This window comes from Oncorhynchus mykiss, chromosome 19 (genome assembly GCF_013265735.2).
Source record: "Oncorhynchus mykiss isolate Arlee chromosome 19, USDA_OmykA_1.1, whole genome shotgun sequence".
Taxonomy (NCBI): Eukaryota; Metazoa; Chordata; class Actinopteri; order Salmoniformes; family Salmonidae; genus Oncorhynchus; species Oncorhynchus mykiss.
The window spans coordinates 42647667-42662236 of record NC_048583.1 but is presented as its reverse complement, the minus strand read 5'-3'; the positions used below and the strand labels follow the sequence as shown (position 1 = coordinate 42662236).

The window sequence follows — 14570 nt, the reverse complement described above, 5'->3', positions numbered from 1 at the left end:
AAGCAGCAAGCTCTATCCTTCAACAAAAGATTTCGCATGAACACTTTATTTCCACCAAGGTTTTACAGTACTTTAGTGACTCACTCACTGCTTAGCTGACAGAAAATGAGTCTTACTGTTTCTTGTAATTAAAGTGCAGTACCCTGTCCCGATATTAACTCCGAAACCTGCTTGGACCCTAATGCTTTACCAATCCCTATAATCTGTTTTGGCTAATCCCACAAGGCATCTCAATCCTCATTGTTGCTATTTTCACTTAGCAGAAACAGCAAGTGCCATGTCTCTGTTTAAGACCTTTTCACCGTATTTAGGTGGGTTATAGACTACAGTATTTTGAAAAGATTATGAGTAAATTAAGTGTATGATGTGTTTATCTTCCAATGGGAATTCTCAACACATCACCAATACCAGTGCTCTTTATGATTGCATTTTGTACAGTACTGTACAGCTGCAGCATTTTTCTTGTGTGATATAACCTCAAAGACTTGATGCCCCTACCTTGGCTGGTGTGTGTTTGGGTTTTAGTGAGGTTAGTGTCAGGACTGCTGCTCCTGAGGGCTGCTGGGTGCTGTGGCCCCGTAGTCCTGTACCCGAGACGGGGAGCCTGCAGCCTGGAACAACAGCTAGGAAATTACGCACAAGAGGGGCCAAGGGCTCCTCCACCACTGTCATCATTCCCATCACCATAATCCCTCTGCCCTTACCAGGCCCTCCCATAACACTGGCCTCTAATTCCAGCACTCCACCTGCCTCTAGAGCAGGGGTGTCAAAGTCAAATGGACGGAGGGCCAAATAAAAAAATCAGCTACAAGACGAGGGCCGGACTGTTCGAATGTTCATTGAAAAAATTTTAAATGACGCATATAGTCTAGTGAACCTAATTGAACCTACTGAAAACCTAACAAATATATTACAATATGATCAGATAAATAAAGCAATATTTTCTTATGGCTCTGTCAGTAATCTTTAATTTTCAACAGACACAAAAGACAAATTTCCTTTATATAAATATCCCCATAACATGAACATTAAATGAAAGAAACCGGTATTCAAGGCACCATCAGTAGACTATATTTTCTATTTTAGCAAAAGTGGGCTAAATTTACTTCAAAGAAAAAACAATAATAGCAATTTTCTATCATCCACTCAACTGAAATATTTTTAAAATATAATTGGATTGAAATACAAAAAAATAAAGTGCAAAAATCTATTAATCAAAAACAACACTTTGTTTAAGGAGAAGTAACATGCAGTGAAAACAAATATTAAATTTTAACTTTTAAACTTGAACTGAGTAAAAACTCTAAATATGTGATTGCACAGTAATGTTCTCTTGTTTGAGGTTGAGGGTGATACTTGGTGGTGTCCCATCTTTTCCACAAGTTCATCAATGTTCGGGGTAAGGCTCTGAGCTGAAGAAATCCTCAGAATTGAGTGGAGGTGTTCAGCAGTAAGTCGACTTCTGTGTGATGTTTTGTTCAGGTTCATCAAAGAAAACAGTTGTTCACACAGGTATGTGCTGCCAAACATAGACAACGTTTGAGCAGCCTGGATGCGCAGCTGGGGCATTGTGCCGGGGAGGAAACGGGCGAACTCCGCAGCACCCACTGCCGCATATTTTGCCCTCAGTGCATCATTGCATTGGAGGTCAATCAACTCCATTTGGAGGTTTGGTGGTGAGCTTTCCACGTCAACAGCAAATGGGTTACCGAGCAGTTCCAACCTGCTTTTTTGTGCTTCAAAGTCAGCAAATCGGCGTCGAAAGTCAGCGGCAAGCATACCTATTTTATCAGCCAACTGTGTGCTCGGGAACGCACTGGTAGAGAGCTTCTCTTTCATGGTCTGGCAGCTGGGAAAGTGGCTCAAATTTTCTTTCCGCATCTGCGTCTCCCACAGAGTCAGTTTGGTTTTAAATGCCTTCACTGTACTGTACATATCAGAGATGACACGATCCCGACCCTGCAGCTGCAAGTTTATTGCATTCAGATGACTCGTAATGTCACACAGAAAAGCCATTTCACACAGAAACATTTCGTCTCGGAGTTGTGTTGTGTCTTTCCCTTTGCTGTCCAAGAACAGACAAATCTCCTCACGAAGCTCGAAACATCTTTGAAGCACCTTTCCCTGGCTTAGCCATCGCACCTCTGTGTGATAAGGCAAATCACCATGCTCCGTTTCTAACTCCGTCAGAAATGCCTTGAACTGGCGGTGATTCAAACCTTTGGCTCTGATAAAGTTAACTGTGCGCGTGATGATGCTCATTAAATGCTCCATTTTCAAGGCTTTACCGCACAACGCTTCCTGGTGTATGATACAATGATAAGCTGTCAGCTCACCTGTCGCGTTTTCCTCTTGCATCTTTTCCCGTATCTTCGCCACCAGTCCGCTCCTGTGTCCACACATCGCAGGTGCTCCGTCGGTTGTCAAACCCACAAGTTTTTCCCAAGGCAGCTCCATCTCATTTACACATCTTGACACCTCTTCATACAAATCATGCCCCGTAGTTGTGCCATGCATAGGACGTAAAGCCAAAAACTCCTCTGTCACGCTTAGGTTGGAGTCCACTCCGCGGATGAAAATTGACAACTGGGCAATGTCAGAAATGTCGGTGCTCTCATCCACAGCCAAGGAATATGCAATAAAATCTTTTCCCTTTTTCACAAGCTGCTCTTTTAGATTGATGGACAACTGGTCTACTCTCTCGGCAATGGTGTTTCTGCTCAGACTCACATTTAAAAAGAGTTGCCTTTTTTCTGGGCAAACTTCGTCACAAACTTTAATCATGCAGTTTTTGATGAAATCCCCCTCCGTAAATGGCCGGGCTGATTTAGCGATCTCTTCTGCCAAAATAAAACTGGCCTTGACAGCAGCCTGGCCTTGTGATTTGGCTTTTTTGAACAGAGCCTGTCGAGATTTGAGGCCTCGTTTTAATTCCTCTGCCTTTTGTAGCCTTTGTTCCATGTCCATATTCTTGTTTTTGTCCGCGTGTTTCGTTTCATAATGTCGTCTCAGATTATACTCTTTCAGTACCGCCACACTTTCTCCACACAGAAGACACACAGGTTTTCCAGCTACCTTCGTGAACATATACTCCGACTCCCACCTTGTTTGAAACCCCCGGTTCTCAGTATCCACCTTCCGTTTTGCCATTTTTGATGGGTATCTGAAAGTTAATTTTACTGTGATGCTGACGACTGCTGTGCCAATAAATATTGAAATGAAGCAGCCTACTGCTCGGTGCGTCACCTTTGCATTGTGGGAAATGTAGTATTGGTGCGTGTAAAAGATCTGCGGGCTGCCGGCTTGCTGCGGGCCGGTTCTAATAATAAATCAAGATCATCCCAGGGGCCGTAAAAAACCTTCTTGCGGGCCGGATGTGGCCCGCGGGCCTTGACTCTGACATATGTGCTCTAGAGAGAGCCTCCTCTTAATGAGGACTGGGGGTGGAAATGATTTGACATAAAACTGGATTAATGAGATTATTGTAGTTTTGCATAAATAAAGTGAGTAAAGCTCCCAACCTGCATTGAGATAAAAGAAGTGATAGCGATATTCTCATAATAGAAAGAATATAAGCGCTGAGAAGAATGGATTTGTTAGGAATTGTTAATAATTTAAAGTTGATCTTGAACATCTCATCATCCCTGACCACTGGTGAGTTGAGCCTGAAGTTTATTATGAATCTATTATATGATTAAAGCTCATTTTGTTGGAGAATATTACATTTTATATTGAGTGAGCAAGCCATCTTTATCAGATGTATTTTGCTGCCAAATGAGTACAATTGCCTACTGTAAACTACAGTATGACGAAACAGTATGAGTCAGTGTCATATTATTGTAGTTTTATACTACAGATAAACGAGAATGATAATTCACCCTGATATTGTGTGATAGCTTTCTATAGTTCTGCAAACTGTAGTCATAATAATCTGTGACAAAAGGCATCTTCGTAAAACAGGTGCTTGTGTTGAATGAAATAGAAACTTCTCAAGCATAAATTCTGTATCAAACACCCGCAAGGCATACAATCAAATACAGCGAGTTGGAGAACAGAGTCATGCTTTCAGAAACACCTGAGTCGTTTTCAGAAAGCAGAAGAAAAGCATGGTGGTGTGTAACGCCTGCCTGTAACCCCTGTGTCCACTCCACAGCAAGCAAGAGGAACCCAGCCCCAGAGAAGCAGCCAGCCAGAATAGTCCATTGAATGGAGCATCAGCCAGGGGCAGTATCCGACACATCCCCTTTAACTGGACACCAAATAGCAGAAACAGACACACTTACACTCGCCACCTGATTCTCAGCCAGATGGTTGGCCTTTTGCCTTCGGAGGTCAGACTTGATGAATGCTGTAAGATTTAGGGAGAGGAAAGGAACTTCTCAGAAACATATATTCAGGAATGCATGGGTCATACATAGCATACATATTTAGGAATACACAGGACATGTATAGCCTTTGAAACAATATGGGAAATGTCCTACTGTATATAGAAAATGTGTTAATTTTCATCATGATCATTATAAGTCACTAGAGGGCATTATTACTCCATGATGAATGTTAGACACAGCTGTTATGCAATGTCTGCTTGACTGACACAATGATCTGAGGAGTCATGCACTACTAGAGCCCCATATAATGTGGATTACATAACATGTCACTGTGCTTAACTATAACAACTGCAGGCAAAGGAGTCCAATGTTCAATCAACTGTAAAGCTATCCTGGGGGGGGTGCAAACTCTACCTGTCATAATGGTCCCTATGAGGAGGAAGACACATAAAAAGATGTTCCCAGCGAATGTGCCAAAGTGGTCTATGATCTTCCCTTGACCGATGGTGAATATGATCCCAAATATCTGGAAGATGGAGGGCAAATGAGGGGAGTCAGCATGAGAGTTGATCATCTCTAAACACATTCATACATACAGTAGACCTCATGCATACGACAAACCTTTCGATGCTGTCATTAGTATGGTCCCTGTTACCTGAGCTGAACAGTTGAGCAGGCCTGAGGAGGTGCCCTCACCCTCTGGGAAGGTCAGCTCCACAGCAAACTCAAAGCCAAGTGGCAGGTACCCAGTCATGAAGAACCTAAAGAAATAGGAGGTTTATCAGTGTTGTTGGTACTTGAGCTAAAGCACACTTTAACATTTCATGCCTGCTGACTGTGCTGAGAGAAAATCAACTCCACAATCAAATTCTCTCTGTGGTCATTACCTAGCATACCCTTTAAACCTTCAGCTCTTGGTCATCTCCTTTATTCATCAATTAACAAATGATAAAATACTTATTCAACTCCAAGGTAAAATAATGAATGTTGCACAGAATCATTAAAATGAGCTTGTCTGCCACAACACTTTGCATTAAATTGTATTTTAACACAACTAATCAGTGTCTCAAGATGTCGTCTGTCTCTTCTCACAGAGTGGCTGTTTAAAGAGCAAGGAGGCAGTTTGAAAAATAGCATACAGTGTTCCTGGAGTGTGACCAGAAAAGAAGGCCTAGTCTTATCCTCTCTTACGACTGACATGTTAGAGGTGGGAATAGCTGAGAAATGCAAATCATTCACAAACATCATTGTGTTTGGTCACAGTGTTTGTTCACTCTTACCCTAGAGCCCCTGATGTCACAAACACCACCCATAGGTGGTCTAAGTTCAGAGTGAAGGCATAGACCACCATTCCCACGAAGGACATGAGATACACAGCCAGGGTAGTCTGTCTGGGGAGAAAGGTAAACATTATTTGTTTGTTTTATCCTGCTTTTGCCTGTATGAAATCTACTGTATGTTTGTATAAACAAAAATGTTCAAACTTCATTTGGTGCCTTGCTCAATATTGTATAACCCATACAGGATTTGAATGAGTCTGCAATGTTTTTATCTCATCTGGATATTGCTTTCACATAACATGGCCACAAAGCACTTAAGAAAAGTCCCTGTCCTGAAACTTCCCACAGGCAGGCCAGGGGCAACACTGCCTGTGAGACCTACACACAGCACCAGCAACAAGTTCAAGTTCTCAATTGGCATGCAGAACTGTTGGATGAGGCTGGCTGTCAACACCTCCCATCCCATTCTTTAGGAGAGGAAAAACAAGATTCCTAAGACCCCCTTAGCATAACTCTGGCATATTCTGGTCTACATCAACATGCTTACTATGGTGAAGATCTTCCTGTACAACCACAAGTGAAACGTTGCTCCACTCAGCTGTTGTTGTTAATACGACTTAGTCCTGTGACTATCTCACATGGATGTATGTCAACAACAGAAATATGGGTTGACTGCTTTGGCTGAATATATTAAAATGGCATGTGAAGAATTGTTCTGTTTTAGACTGCTGGGTGAAGGGAGACGCATCAGATTCCACACTCAGATCCTCCAGAACCTCAGCGGTTCCCACTTCCAGCACAAATACTTCATCCACCTAGAAGCCTGCCTTTGAATAGGAGATTTAAAAGACTTTCATGCAGAAAGTGCTTCGTTTAAAGTGGCTAATGAGAGAGGCTGTTGTGTGCAAGAGCCCAGCCCATCCAATATCATATTGGGTTTACTGTTTTTATAACCCGGATCTCAAGAAAGTATCACAACATTACTGATTGTTACCTTTTCAAGCTATGGTATTTTTGACAAAGAATAAGTTATTGGTATACAATGTATAAGACTCTTAGGTAGATACAGTGAATCTGGCTACTGCTTGAGCATGAGAGCAGAATTAACTAGCCTATACACAATAGTTTCAAATCACCTTTTAATCAGTAATTAACAGGGCAAAAGTTATCAAAGATGACTCATCAGCAGTTGCTAAATCTTTTCTAACATGGACCAATTACAACAATACAAACAAATATAATTTTGGTGACTGACATGACTTACCACATCCACATCCTGACAAGATTAACCACATCCTTGTTTCCCTCATGTTCAATATTTACATACTAACCATTAGATGGAGTCTGATGGTGTCAGAAAACTAAGATAATGTTATCTAAATTAAGAGTGTTCGGTTGACTGACTTGATTACGGTGCTTGACCAAAAAGCTTCAGAGGATCATGACATTTCCTGGGAATCTTCTTGTGTCAGATTAAAGATTTGAGTCAGCAGCCTTGTCAGCAATCAGCTACAGCCACACTATTATAATCTTATGAAATGTATCTTAGGTGGGGACTGGGGACCTTGTGTATGTTACCTTATTTAGTTACTTAGTTCTAAGAAAGAGCCACTGAGATATCAAAGTCACAAAAAATAGTTGTATCTAGGAGCATAATTCTGATGTAATAATGTGTGTTTTATTTCAATTAAGTCTTTCTTGGGTACTCTCAAATGTTCAGTCCTAGGAAGGATAAGAATGTCTTACTTGTAGGTTTTGGTCTTGTCCAACCAGATCCCACATATGAGGGACCCCACCATCCCGGCAATGACAATGGTGAGGCCAATTCTCCCAGCATTCACCTCTTCACCCTTCGGGGAAATAAATATTTGACTTATTTTGGGAGGGAACAACTCAATATCTTCCTTTGAATAAGTGTGGCTATAACTGCAGGACATGGCCAGTTGTGTTAAGATTCAGGTGAGACTTACTGGATAATGCTCAATAATCATCCGGTTCAGCAGTGTGGAAACAGCATAGAAACAACCGACATTCAGCCCTGCAGAAAACATAAAGAAACATCTACGTTTTGTTTCTACACTGAGTATTTTACAGGATCTGTAGTCTGCAAAGGAGCAGGTCTTTATTTAGTTTGAGCGAGGAGGCCTGCAGGGAGAGCAGGGGGATCCACATGGGACACTGTGTTTGGGTCTGGCCCTGTCCTAAAGGAAGCCTAGCTGACACACACATGGAACCCATACCTGGACCTTAGCCAGTCTACTACTACACTAGTGCAAGGAGACTATTTGACTTTGGCATATATCTAGTTGACTTTGGCATAGATTGTGGAGTGTCACTCCATATTTATTTGGTTTGGACAGCTTTAGCTTTAGCTTTGCTCCTATGCTTTTTTTCTTATTTCTGAACATCCTAAGTTGCTACATCAAAGGGTAAACAATGTCAAAATCAACAAAAACACAATAGTCTACCTGTCAAAAGTTTTAGAATACCTACCCATTCAAGGGATTTTCTTTATTTTTACTATTTTCTACATTGTAGAATAATAGGGAAGACATCAAAACTATTAAATAACACATGGAATCAAGTAGTAACCAAAAAAGTGTTAAACAAATCAAAATATATTTCATATCTGAGATTCTTCAAATAGCCACCCTTTGACTTGATGACAGCTTTACACACGTTTGGCATTCTCTCAACCAGCTTCCCCTGCAATGCTTTTCCAACGGTCTTGAAGGAGTTCCCACATATGCTGTTCCCACATAACGACCCTCTATTGATCTGACCGGCCATAGGTATCCTGGCTCTTTGTGTTTTCTCAAATAATAGTCCAAACATGATGGTAGACATGGGTGTGGTTTGAGAGTGATTGAGGGTGAGTAGGACCCACCATAGCTGATAACAAGGAGCATGAAGGGTAAGTTACGCAGCAGTCTCAGGATAGAGGCCATGTAGGAGTACTCTTCTGGAGGGGTGCTCCTGGCCTGGACCTGAGCCAGGGTGGGAGGGATTTCCGGCTTCTCTTGGAACACTGTTGGACACAGATAGAGAACAGAGAAGGATAATGTAAATATGCTGATATACTGTAGTGTCAAGGTTTGTATGCAATTCCTCTGACACTGGACCATTCATACATGATCTAGAAACACCCAAAATATATTAGAAAAGAGTATGATGTAGAATCTAAGTTACACAGCTGTGCTCCTGCCTGTCAGAGCCCTTTAAAAGAGAATGTTTGAAATGGATCCAACCACAAGCCAATCCTCCCCCTTGTCTGTTCCCCTAAGAAAAACAAGCAGCAGTCACCCAAATAAGCTGGTGATAGCAACAGAATAGTGCACGCTTGGCCAATGGCCATCCCATGTGGCTAAAATCCTACCATCTGTGCACATGTCAATCAACACAGACACATAAGCACAGTAGGAATCAAGACAGTCACTGGCAGTCTAAGACCTCTGGGGGACTGTGGGACAGGAAGGTCCAAAGTTACAGCCAGGGTGGTACAGCACACACAAGGCAACAAACAGGGCCTATCTCTGAGAGCCAGAGAGAGACAGAGAGAGAGAGAGAGAGAGAGAGAGAGAGAGAGAGAGAGAACAAGAAAGAGAGAACGAGAGAACGAAGGAGAGATGATGCATGTCTGGGACTTTGCCTGAGGACTGGACAGATAAGATAAGGAGACACAAAGCGTTGGAAAGATGAGATGCACCAGTAACTGTTTGCTTCCTCCACGCCCCTGGTGCTTTCCAGAATGTGTCAGTCAGTCAACAATAGCCACGCTGGAGAGGCCAGCTCCAACGTTCAGTCTGAGAGGGAGGGGAGGAGAGCTCAGCTCACTGGGGCAGGAGTTCATAAAGGCGTCAGATATCTTCAGGGTTGGGGAGTAACTGGTTACAAAAAAAACTGTAACTGTAATCAGATTACAGAAACTTAAAATGAGATGATTACTTCTTAGAGTACTTTTAAATGTAAAAATACACTATGACACCTTTCTGTTTTCTCAATGACATTCAATGTATCATTGGGGGGGGGAAATAACACAAGTTTAAGTTTGTTCCACCTGAGCGAGTCTGACCACAAGTCAGAGACCACTATGATGACACACCAAATGCATTTGATTGATTATTTTGGTCTTCTTCTAATGCCTCTTAAGGGGAAAGTAATCCTGTCACGCCCTGGTCTTAGTATTTTGTGTTTTCTTTATTATTTTGGTCAGGCCAGGGTATGACATGGGTTATTTATGTGGTGTGTTTTGTCTTGGGGTTTTTGTAGGTTATGGGATTGTGGTGTAGTATAGTTGTCTGGGTAAGTCTATGGTTGCCTGGAGTGGTTCTCAATCAGAGATAAATGTTTATTGTTGTCTCTGATTGGGAACCATATTTAGGCAGCCATATTCTTTGAGTGTTTCGTGGTTGATTGTTCCTGTCTCTGTGTTTGTTTGCACCAGATAAGGCTGTTTAGGTTTTTCACGGTACGTTTTTGTATTGTATCGCCATTATCTTTATTAAAGATGTATGAAGATAACCACGCTGCATTTTGGTCCGATCCCTGCTACACCTCCTCTTCAGAGGAAGAGGAGGAAATTATCCGTAACAAATCCAAAATAATTTAAAGTAATCCGATTACATAACTGAGTTTGGCTAATTACCTTAATGATTACAATTTTGGACAGGTGATAGCAACAAAATAGTGAAAGCTTGGCCAATGGCCATCCCATGCATTCTCTTGTTCTCTCTCTGTAAGTAACTGTAATTGATTACATTTAGAAAGTAACCTTCCAAATCCTGGATATCTTACAGCACCAAGCTAACAGAGGTCTTCAACAGGCATCAGATATCTTACAGCACCAAGCTAACAGAGGGCTTCAATAGACATCAGATATCTTACCCAAGCTAACAGAGGGCTTCAATAGGCATCAGATATCTTACAGCACCAAGCTAACAGAGGGCTTCAATAGGCATCAGATATCTTACAGCACCAAGCTAACAGAGGGCTTCAATAGACATCAGATATCTTACAGCACCAAGCTAACAGAGGGCTTCAATAGACATCAGATATCTTACAGCACCAAGCTAACATAGGGCTTCAATAGACATCAGATATCTTACAGCATCCAGCTCACAGTCATAACCACAGATGAGTGACACATACAGTACAGCACCACATCAGCACACTGCAACCTACATTGCCTGTTTGTTTAAACACACCTTTATAAAGCCACAATTGATAATAACTGACATCAAACATTGGTTGATCTCAGGGCCTTTGAGAAACAGGTTCCTGTTTGTTTAAAGACTTACAGACAGTGTGTATCAGTTTCATTCTCAGAATATATTTTTTTTTAAATACAGATTCACAAGGGATATATAGTAGCAGTTTGAGGTGGGATCAACCACTCAGCAGCAAACCTCATCTGACTGAGAAATCCAATAACTATAGCCCAAAGATAGGATATAGATCAAATATGCATCCTATCCCCTAAGTGCAACAATGTTGCTGGCCAGGCCTTTATCTGCCCACTGCCTCCCACCATAACTCCAGTTCTTCTTCTAAGGCCAGGTTCCATGTCTAAACTTGCCCAATGTGACTCTTTCAACAAAACATGGGAGGCCCCAAAACAGAAATGGGATGACCTGGTCTGTGTGTTGAAAGAAGAATACTTTCAAAGGCAGTTCAACGAGGTCGTCAAACCACAGTCAATTACAGTGATTGCAGCCATGTGGTATCCACAGCAAGTGAATGAAGAGACATTGACTGGTCTGTTCAGAGCACATCTCAATATGCACTAATCCCTGAGAATGCTGAACTATCCACCAACACTGCCAGGAGAACATGACTGCCAGAAACAAGTAGACATCCAGGACTACAGAATTGCAGACCCAATGATGAGCCCCGGAGATGCAATGCTGCAGTGTAATCATATTCAAACTTCCACAGCAGAGCTCTCATTGTCCCCGTTTAAAAATGGTCTTACACTGATACAAGTCGAAAACAACGTCACAAGTTTATGGGCCATGGCTCCGTTTGTCGTCTACCAAGAGTTTATTATGAGTTGTTGGTACATAGACAATGCCAGGGGAAAGGAAATACTGACATTAAAATGTCATGTATTCAACACCTCATACTGGCATTATAATGAATTCAACACCTAAGGCTCATAATGATTGGAAGAGTTATATGTTATAATGGGAATGAGTTTAGGAAGGAGTAACTACTGACCAGCTCTGTGTGTTATCCATAGGCCATTCTGTATGTATTAGAATGGCCATTTTCCCTCGGGACTTACTGAAGACTACGAGGATGAAGATCACGGTGGCCATTCCAGCAGTGATGTAGAACATGATGCTGATGTGGTATGCCAGATCGTCCATATCATCAACATTTGGCACGAGGATGGGCGGCACCAGAAAGCCAATGGCAATGCCCATCTGTAAGTGAGGGAGACAAAAATACACGATCAGTCAATGACTCCTGCCATCACACCTCCACACACATACAAAGCAATGCTATTAAGGGGAAACATATAAACAAACTATAACGTTAAGTAAAGCATGAAATGTTTAAACAGTCCTATGTGGCTATACTGCTTGATAGTTGTTAGAGTGACAGTAAATAAATAAATAAAGTGTCTTTGCGTCTTTCACAATCCCTTGTCAACTGGCCTATGTTCCCCCTCTCCCCACTGTCTGGCAACAATTGTAGTGGTTTTTGGACATTGAGGGTTGCTAAACTTTCCAAATTTGAATACTACATGTGCCCATGTCCTCATCTTCCTAGAGCCTCAACATTCCAGAAAGGACATCAGACAGGGTCCCATAACTCTAGGGGAAAGGTGAATGTGAGACAAGGTCAAGAGATGACAGAGGCATGCTCCTCGAAGGAGGACCAGAGTGTGACATCTCCCCATCACCTTCCCAGCATGCTGCTTCCTCATGGTTGCTGGGGACACTCTTAACCTGCAACTACCCTCTAGGGAATTCACTGCACAAAATGTCAATACTGGTGTTGACGTTGTTCACCACTACATCACTATAACTTAGATGAACTTACCTGAGGGATAGCTTAGTAACAGACTCACAGGAGCATTTTAAAGATCAGCATTCCTACAACAGAATAACTGAAGTGTGATCTTTGTTCAATCTCCATCATTTGGTTCAAGAATATACATTTCATAGATTTCATACTTTCTAAAAGAAAAGGTTGGTACCAGTCCATCTTAATGCAGTACAATAGACCTTTTAACATGTTCCTCAAATCAACCTTTTCAAAACAACTTCTGAAATACCATTCAATTTCCACGCTATGTTTAAGCAAGAAGGCCCGAAGGGGTGATGTATATGGCCAATATAACACGGCTAAGGGCTGTTCTTATGCACGACGCAGTGCAGAGTGCCTGGACACAGCCTTTAGCCGTGGTATATTGGAAATATATCACAAACCCCCAACGGGCCTTGTTGCTATTATAAACTGGTTACCAACATAATTAGAGCAGTAAAAATAAATGTTTTGTCATACGGGCTGTTCTTAGGCATGACACAACAGAACAAAAAGACTGAACGACTCTGCTCGTGTCTCTAGCAACCCTAGATTTGTGTCGGTACTACATCTTGTGGAAGGATGAAATAGTATGAATAAAGAACACATGTGCCAATATATCCTCCAAACACTGGCTGCTCCGGCATTATCACTTAAATAGAAGTCCTGATTCTATCAGCTTCTACATGAAACGTTAGTTTGAATGAAAATAATGTCAAACTTTAAAGCAGTAGGAGGGGTATCAGAGCCAGAGGTTAAAATAACTATGCGAAAAATAGGTCATTGTTAATATTAAGAGCAAAACAAAATGGTCTTTGATCTACATAAAAGCAAAGGAACTGAAGGTGGGATTGAGTCAAAGAACAATAAACATGCTTAACAATGAACGGTATGAAGTATTTACAGTAAGCTCTGACTGCGTGAGACTCTATTGAAAGAAAAATGAACTGTTTGACTTCAGAGGTTGGAGGGCATTTGTGTGGTACTCCATAGTATGTGTCAGACCATTAAACTTCCCATGAATGATGACAGGGGCTTCAGGCTGGTCAACACTATCCATATCCAAGGCTTTCCCCAAGGGTTACATAGAGTACCCAGAGCCAAAAGGTATTCTGGGTCACCTACAAATACTGTATCTGCATGACCACAAGAATTGTCAAAGCAACTTAGAATGTGCTGAGAGATAGTTCTAGTGCAGGGTTCCCCATTAGGTGGGCAGCAGGCCAAATCCGGCCCACAGGTAAATGTATTTGTATTTCCTTTGTATCGCTTGTCCAATTGTGCGCTGCCTCATGTGTCTCACGGATGTGGCTGGCTGCGACACAGCCTGGGATCAAACCCGTGACTGTAGTGACGCGGAACATTTTGATATCGCCTGTTGTTGCATTTGTGCAGATCAGTCTGACTATGTCTTCTGTCATAATATGTTTGAACTGCACTATCCTAAGGTCCTGTTGAAAACAAATAATCACACACGCCCTTCACAACATCACCTACTAACTTGACCTTCAAGTAACGCTTGCCATGAAGACAGCATTCTCAAGGTTATAATCTTATTGCTGTACAGTTAATTTACCTAAGTCATAGGAGCTCGAAACCAGACGCTTCGAGTAGTAGAAGTCACCCGCCATCCCCCAGGCTAGAAGAACAAACCACACACAAACGTAACAGAAATCATTTGAACAATACTATAAAAATCATCAGCCTGACTTCAACTGTAGTTAGAGTCGTATCACTTGTTCATAGGGCCTCCTCCCGTTCTCCCTTTCCAAAAGTGAGAGGTTTTATTGAAACTATATTGATTGAAATATGTTACATTTCCATAACGACCCTCAGATGAATCTGTTGCGAAGAAGATGTCAAATTAAACGACCTGATTTACAAGTAGGAGCCGAGTCTCCAATATGTATGGTGTTTGCTTAACTAATAT

At 41.8% G+C, this 14570-nt stretch overlaps 1 protein-coding gene across 2 annotated transcripts in view; it reads right to left on the bottom strand.

The window, feature by feature from the left end:
• LOC110497918 (feline leukemia virus subgroup C receptor-related protein 2) overlaps nt 1-14570 on the bottom strand; it is a 30281-nt gene that overhangs the window by 4489 nt on the left and 11222 nt on the right. The window contains exons 2-10 of one of the 2 annotated variants that reach the window (XM_021574388.2): nt 11892-12033; nt 8496-8636; nt 7579-7646; nt 7355-7458; nt 5609-5719; nt 4984-5089; nt 4743-4854; nt 4284-4348; nt 499-611 (exon numbers count right to left, since the gene is read on the bottom strand). In XM_021574388.2, the coding sequence (XP_021430063.2) occupies nt 537-611; nt 4284-4348; nt 4743-4854; nt 4984-5089; nt 5609-5719; nt 7355-7458; nt 7579-7646; nt 8496-8636; nt 11892-12033 (924 nt within the window). In that variant the 3' untranslated portion in view covers nt 499-536. The remainder of the gene's footprint in view (nt 1-498; nt 612-4283; nt 4349-4742; nt 4855-4983; nt 5090-5608; nt 5720-7354; nt 7459-7578; nt 7647-8495; nt 8637-11891; nt 12034-14570) is intronic. The other variant, XM_021574389.2, reaches the window with a different exon arrangement.